Below are 7,439 nucleotides of genomic sequence, written 5' to 3'. Positions count from 1 at the left end.
GCCGGAAGAGAAGGAGGGAGAGAGAAAGGGGGAGGTGGAAGAGGGAGGGAGCATGGGAAGGGGGGGGGGAGAGAAAGGGAGAGGGAGGGTGGGGGGAAAGGGATGTAGAGAGGGGGGAGGAAGAGAAGGGGAGGGAGAGAGTGGGGAGGGAAAAAGAGAGGGAGGGAGGGAGGGGAGAGGTAGAGAGGGGGGAGGGACAGGAAACAGAGACACAGAGACCAAAGGGATGGGAAGCAGGCAGGGTACTAACATAGAAGAGAGACATGGAGATGAGAGAGCGACACAGAGAGACAGACAGAGACTGAGATATGCAGAGGAAGAAGAAGAAAAAGAGACAGAGAGAAGCAGAGAGCAGAGAAATGGAGAGAGATATATACACAGGAGCACATAATCAGACAAAGACTTCAGACTAAAAGCGAAAAGACCAGAGGAGACAAGCAGACAGAAGGCGATAGGGTGTTGGGGACAAAGACCACACAGTAATGAGAACTAGAGAAAAGGGACAGGGAGAAAGACGTGGAGAGATGGAAAGGTGGAAACAGAGACCAGAACCCATTCTTCCTTGTCATGGTCTACGGGATTCAAGTCGGGGGTGAGTGAGGAGGGCAGCTTGGTGCCCGCCACCCAGCCAGCGTCCTGGGCTGCATCTTTGGGCTGGTCCTCGCCCAGGAGGACAGCAAACTGCCAGAAGGGCATGTGGGCTTCCTAGGGGTTCAGTCCAGCCTATTTTCAGGAAAAGAAGAAGGCGATTTCTCAGAGACCATCGAGAAAAATGCTGACCCCTCTAGGGCGCGTGTGAAGGGCACCGCGAGGGGAGCAGGGCCCCAGCCGGCCTGGCTTGAGCCTGTTTGAGACCACGGGTGGGGTTCTGAGACCCTCAGAGAGTCACCTGCTGGAACTGAGCCTAGCCCACCGCAGAGCTGGGAATCATTTGAGCCTGTGGCCCCGCTTTTTCCTGCCGGTGCTCAAGCTGGGTCCTGCCTCCCTGCACAGAGCTGGGGCCAGGGAGGTGGCCCGCAGGGCTGTGCTGGTATCTGCAGACGGCTTGAGAGATGCAGGGGCGGGGGTGGTGGGGAGAGAACTCAGGTCCCTGAGCAGCAGGTGGCTGACTGTTCTGGGGACCCTGATCTCCCCACATGAGCCCCCAGTTCCGGAGGCTGAGCACGATCCTGGGAGCATCTGCTACTGCAGCAGTGGAGGAATTTCATGGAGAATTACAAGCGAAGTGACAGGTATTTCAATGATCTCAGTCTTGGTCTCTAAAGCGTAATTCAAGTAGCGACGAGTGCGGCAGGGACTTAGCCATGAGAGCTCTCCTCCCACCCCCTAGGAGAGCTGAGACCCCCCAGAACCCTGTAGTGTCTACCAGCTGCTGCCCATCCGCTCCGTGCCACTTGTCCCAACCCAAGCTGAGGGCCGCCAGCTTCCTACGTCATGGCAGTCAGGGGCCCTCTTTCTGTGCAGGGCTAGTCAGCTAACCTGGGCACCCCAGGGCTCTGATGGCCCCACCCTAGAGATGTGGAGACCTAGGGAGGAGCTTGCATCTTGCTGTGCATTCGAGAAGCATGTTCTGAGGCAGAGGAATCTGGTGCTCACCATCTGGAACCAAATGCATGGCTGGCCCATGTCCACCCAATCCTGGGAGGCAGAGTGGAGTCCCTCAATCCAACTCTTATTTGAGGAAGCGATGGTGCCAGTTGGGTAGAATCTAGAAGCTATCTGCCACAGAACTTGAGGGGGTAGTTCCAGGAGGCCTCTCCCCACCTGGATGTCCTTTATAGGGTTTTGAGTCCTGGGGAGCAGGGCAATGGAGCATATGCCTGTTGTGGGACCCATCCTGCTGCCCGTTCCCCTTCTCCATTGCACACCTGCCATGCTGAGCTCATCCTGTGCGTGCCTCTCTCCCGAAGCTTCCTTACCTCTGCAAAATCCTCGGCACCCTCCCCCCTTTCTTGAAGGGCCCCAAGAGAACGGGTCCCTAGGCGGCTTATACACTTGCTAGTCTCACCTGCACCTCCACCCCAGACCCCGAGATGCCTGTGTCCCTCTGTCCACCCCTCTCCTCTGGATGTGCAGGGTATGAATTTTCAGGAGTCTAGCAGGCTCCCGAGGTATAAATAGTGTATGTCATATCCAACTATTAAACACGATTTTAATCCCACTTGTGATGTCGGTTGCATTAACTTGCAGGAGGGCAGCTTTGATGTAGCTGGTGGAACTGAGATCATATTGAACAGATGTTACAGCTGAGAGTCTGTTAGTGTTTCCATCAGCAACCTGTGTGCGCGAGTGTGTGCGTGCGTGTGTGTGCGCGCGTGCGTGCGTGTGTGTGTGTGTGTGTGTGTTCAGGGGAAGCATTACATCGAGGAGGGGGTGGAAAAGAGAGAAACTCCATGACTCAGTGATTTTATAGCACATTCATTTGAAACTTGGCAGCTGGATGGCAGCGTCCAGATGTAGCGAGACTTTGGGGGTGTTAAGCTTTCTCTCCCATTACTCAATCTGGGGGTTTTGTCTTCCGTTGGGTAACATATAAAGACCAAGGGAAACAAACAACAAATGCGCTTTTGCTGAGTTTGGATGCTTCTTGGTTGACTGAGAAAATGAGCAGGTTTGCAAAGGCGGCTTTAATCCGGCCCATGGTGTCCACGGTAAACAGCTGGACGCTTACTAAACGAACAAATGGAAAAATGGAGGAGGAAGGAGTCTGGGGGAGGTGGCGGAGGGAGCGCGTGCTTTTGCTGGGCAGGTCCACGCAAGCACCTTAGGAGAGGGCGCAAATGGATGGAGGCCTGTCCCCTGTCAGGGCTGGGAGGGGCACCGCACACGGGGAGTGCTCCCCCTGTGCCTGGCCCTGTGCTCCAAACGCCACCTGAAGGACTTAATTTGATACTCACGGCCACCAGATGAAGTCAGCATTGCCACTTCCACATACAGATGAGGAAACTGAGGCACAAAGGGGTTAACTAACCAGGCCAACATCCTTCAGTAGGGGGCAGGAGCCAGAATTCAAACGAGGAAGAATGCTGTGGCCTTAACCACTTCCCTGTCCTGCCTCAGACGGGGCCCACCTAGGAACCGGGCACCTGGGTCCTCGGCCACTCTCCGATCTCATTCCTGATGCTTCCCACCTCCTGGGGCTGAGGTGTCCTTGGAAAGACAGCCAGCCAGGGCGCAGAGACCCGGCAAGGCTGGCGTCCTCCTCCTCTGATGCAGACTGTCACCTGTGCGTCCTGGTGAATTGATCGTCTCATTAGAGGGCATTAGTAATAGTTGGTGGGCTATTAGGATGATGCCTTTCTTGTTGACAGGAGAGCTTCTCCTGGTGTGATGGAGAATGGCCTGGAGGGGAGTGTGGCTGCCGCCAAGGTGTCCCCCTGCCGGGGCCAGGCTGCTGCCGTGGGGGGCTGCCGGCTGGCTCCTTTTGTGCGGATTCCGTAGCTGGCGTGGGCCTCCTGACCAGGTTGGGGCTTGGCGGGGGGCACACCGGCAGCCCAGCAGTGGGAGGCTTGGATGTCTCTTGTCCCCCACCCACATGCCTCCCAGATCTGGCTTGTGTCTGAAGAGAGCTCTGATCACGGTCAATCCAAGGGCAAGAAGAAACTCTGGACATCATTCGGTCACAGGACAAGGAACGGGTATCCCCAGAATAAAGTGACAAGCTTAGGCCCGCACAGCCCACGGTGGTGGGGCCTTTTTGCATGCTGGACCACCTGATCCCCGGAGTATTTTGCTTTTTCTCAAGAGCTGGGCCCACAGCTGCTGCTCAGAAGAAGCTGGTGGGTGTGGACAGCCAGGGCTGGGGCAGGACAGGCAGCCCCCTCAGGGCAGCCCCATATTCACGGGATCCGGGATCCTCCGAGTGAGCGGCTCCCTCCCCTCAGCCTGGTCCTGGGTCTGGCAAGAGCCCCACTGTTCTTGGCTCTCATTAAATGAGGAATAGAATAGTTGGTGGTGATGAGGGAGTAGGGGTTACTAGCCAGTGAGGACAGAGAAGATGAAGCCTTCTCCAAGAACTCCGCTGTGTCTGAGTCTCTAGAGCGAGCCTGTCTGAGGGTTACAACTGTTTCCTCTGCCCTCTGGGATCTAAGTGGCAGCTGCCAGGATTCTAGACAGAGTAAGGACTTCGGCTCGCTGGGCCCTGCCCCTCCGGACTCCAGATCCCTGCCTGCGGAGCCAGGTGGAGCTCAGAATCCAGAAGGCTGAGATGAGCCAGGCTGTTGGGAAAGGTTTGTAAATGAATTTGATTTAAAATGAATGAAATAATAAGAAGGAAATGAATGCCAGCCTGTAGTGCTTAACGTAGCACCAAAACAGCCCCCGGCACATGGTGGCCTCACGCTCCCTGGCAGGGAGGGGGATTTAAGAGAAGAAAAGTAAACTTTTGAGTGCTGAGACCTCAGACCTAAACTAGTCCAGTACTGGGAGGAAGGCCGCTGGACCACCTTGTTGAACATTTTTGTTGTTGTTGTTGTTGTGGTTGTTCTCTGGGGCTGACAGGCACTTTAGGGAGGTTTTAGGAGACTGTTAAGGAGTCTTTTTAGGTGACTTCTGGAATAGGATGCTGGGGGAGTTTTAACGCATCAATCCTGTTAACGTTAATGGTGAGGACAGACGCTCGCTGAGGGCCCGCTGTGGGGAACTGTAGAGGAGGGGTTACCAGTGCGGGCTCTGGAAAGCGAGGCTGTCTGCGTTTGACAGTTATGTGGCCTTGGGCAAGCTGATCAACCTCTGGGTGCCTCGGTGTCCCCACGTAGGGACCACTGTCACACCTACCCAAAAGGTTGTTGTAAAGATGAAATAATACGTGGAAAGTGTGGGCTGACTGAATGACCACTCTTCTTCTCTCCCTGACCGCCCCTTCCACGAGAGGGGCCCGTGGGTCCCTAGCTTCTGTAGGGTATGTGCTGCTCACCCACTCCGGGGCCCCGAACACCCTGTGGCCCCCAGTATCTCTGCTCTGGCTTCCTCTTCAAGAAGGGGCCCCCTGGTGAAAGCAGGCCCGGAGACTGACTCAGATATTTACTGATGTAGAAGTTCTACTTATACAGGTTTGGACATGTGGCTTGACCATGTCATTTGCCAAAGATCCTCATCTGATGTTGTTACTTCATGTGACAATAAGAAGGACAAGACCTTTGGGTGCCCATAAATACAAACCCGGCCAGTCCGGGGAGCTGTCTGACCCATTTCCTGTCTCTGGACACCCCCCCAGAGAGGGGGCAAGAAGAAGCTGGCGTGTGGCTCTAGGGAGCTGGTTATCCAGGCCTGGCGTTTTCCCCCAGTCCGTGCTCTGGGCAGGGACTGCCGGGTGGTTCCTGCCCCAGGCCTGGCCCGGCTGGGTGGGCTGCGTCAGTACTCACGCTGGATGTCGATGGTGACTGAAGTCTCCTTCCCTCCGGGGATGGCTTTGTTGGTGGCTCGGCACACGATACTCTGTCCATTCTCCACATCGCCGGGGGAGACAAAGAGCGTACTCACGATGCTCTCACGCTTGCCGTCCCGAAGCAGAGTCTGGGGTGGGGCGGGGGGAGGGGGGGGCAGGGAAAGAAGGCCACATGTCACTCAGCGGCGATGTCCTGGGCAGGAAGACATGCTCCAGCCTTGCTGAAAGGAGAAGGAGCCCTCAGGTCGGGACACCCAGGGGTGCAAGTCTCTGTGGAGAGCTGGGGGATTACTCGAGCACTGGGCTGCAGAAGGAAACAGAAACTAGGTCTTCTATCATGTGGGGACAATCAGCCTGGACTTGTATACCCCAAAGTGTAAAAGAAACCAGGCTGGGCCCAAAGGAAATCAGGTTGCAGGTGTCCTCTGGTGTTGGGGGGAGCCTCTGGGTTTGCAGGTAGCACTGAGAATGTGCCCAGCGGCAGACAGTGCAGTTGGGGCATGGGGGTAAGGGCAGGGCTGGAGCGGGGATGCAGGTATTGCTTTATCTATGTGAACCCTTCCAACGTTTCAAGTCATTTCACTTCCTGACCTCATTAGAGTCCCAACCCATCACAGGCAGGACAGATGCCATTATCTTCCACGTGACAGATGAGAAAACAGGTAAGCTCAGGAGAGCCCACGCAGCTCCACCGAACTTACCCTTCAAGTTGGGGTTGAGAAAAGTAAGAGGGTCCGACAGGGGGCTGAAGAACGTCCCCACCCCCCCAATCCATGTCTTCACCGAACCTCAGAATGGCAACTTATTTGGAATTAGCGTCTTCAGAGATAAGCTAAGTAATCGGGAACTTGTTAAGATCTTGAGATCATCCTGGATTTGGGGCAGAGGGTAAATTCAATGACTAATGTCCTCAGACGAAGAGGAGAGGACACAGAAAGAAACAAGGAAGGTCATCTGAAGACGGGCAGAGCCCGGAATGACGTGGCCACAAGCCAAGGAACGCTGGGAGCCTCCGGGAGTGGAAGAGGCAAGGAAGGACTCTCCCTGGAGGGATCACAGCCTGCTGACACCTTGCTTTCAGATTTTTTGGCCTCCACAACCCAGAGACAATACATTTTGGTTGTCTTAAGCATCAGTTGAGGTGCTTCGTTAGGGCAGTCCTTGGGAACAAATGCAAAGCCTGAAAGCCTTTCGGCCTCCTGCCTTCCATCCCTTTGTTTTCAGGGGTTCATGCTGCAGCTAGTTCCGCCATCATTGCTGTGCCCCCTTCCGGCTACCTCCCCATCAGTTTGGTGCCCCGCACTGCACCCTGAGCTCACGGTGATCCACTAAGGTAAGGTGCTGGGGAGCTGTGTCAGGCAGGGGAGCCACTTCCAAGGTGGGACTGGACTTGTTCGGTACTCAGAGACTTCTGATCCTGGGAAGCTCCTTAACCCCCTCCAGAGAAGGGTGCTGGACGCCATCTTATATTGGCTTGCTTAGGGCCACGGGATAGACGAATAGACGTTACTTCTCAAAACCTCCCTTAAGATAACAGCGACACTGTTCTCACCGGACCCCACAAGGAAGGGAGCATTATCTCCACTTAGTAGAAAACTTAGTTCAAAGTGAGTCGGGGCCTTGCTAGGCAGGGCTGGGATTTGCACTTGAGAATGGTGACCCCCCAGAGTCCAGGACTCTCACACCACGGCTCCCTGAAAGCTAGATGGTGGTTAATATGATCTTCACTTAAAGGTGGGAACAATTCGAGAGATTAAGCACTTTACGTTCATTGAGCTACTCAGCAGTGTTGAAAAGGAGAAAGCAGGCCCAAAATGTAGTTACTTATGTTAAGGGCCCCACATCAGCAAGGACTTCACACCTAACCTAATGCAGTTTCAAACCCCAGCCCTGCCGGAATGTGACATTTCACCAGCCAACCTAGAAATTCTTGGTTAGCAGGAGGAGGTCATCCCTCTGTTACCCCTAAGAGTGAACTTGCCTGAAATAATTCATTCTTTGATTATAATTTCCTTTTATTCTGCCCCTTCTCTCCCTTTAAAAACCTTCCATT

At 54.7% G+C, this 7,439-nt stretch overlaps 1 protein-coding gene across 1 annotated transcript in view; it reads right to left on the bottom strand.

Moving 5' to 3' along the window:
* Positions 1-7,439, bottom strand: part of KIRREL3 (kirre like nephrin family adhesion molecule 3) — a 493,013-nt gene that overhangs the window by 27,296 nt on the left and 458,278 nt on the right. The window contains exon 6 of the mRNA XM_049654577.1: positions 5,364-5,514. Within this exon, the coding sequence (XP_049510534.1) occupies positions 5,364-5,514 (151 nt within the window). The remainder of the gene's footprint in view (positions 1-5,363; positions 5,515-7,439) is intronic.

The sequence above is a fragment of the Panthera uncia genome, chromosome D1 (genome assembly GCF_023721935.1).
Source record: "Panthera uncia isolate 11264 chromosome D1, Puncia_PCG_1.0, whole genome shotgun sequence".
Taxonomy (NCBI): Eukaryota; Metazoa; Chordata; class Mammalia; order Carnivora; family Felidae; genus Panthera; species Panthera uncia.
Note: the sequence above shows the minus strand (reverse complement) of the source record. Positions and strands in the feature narration are given on the sequence as shown.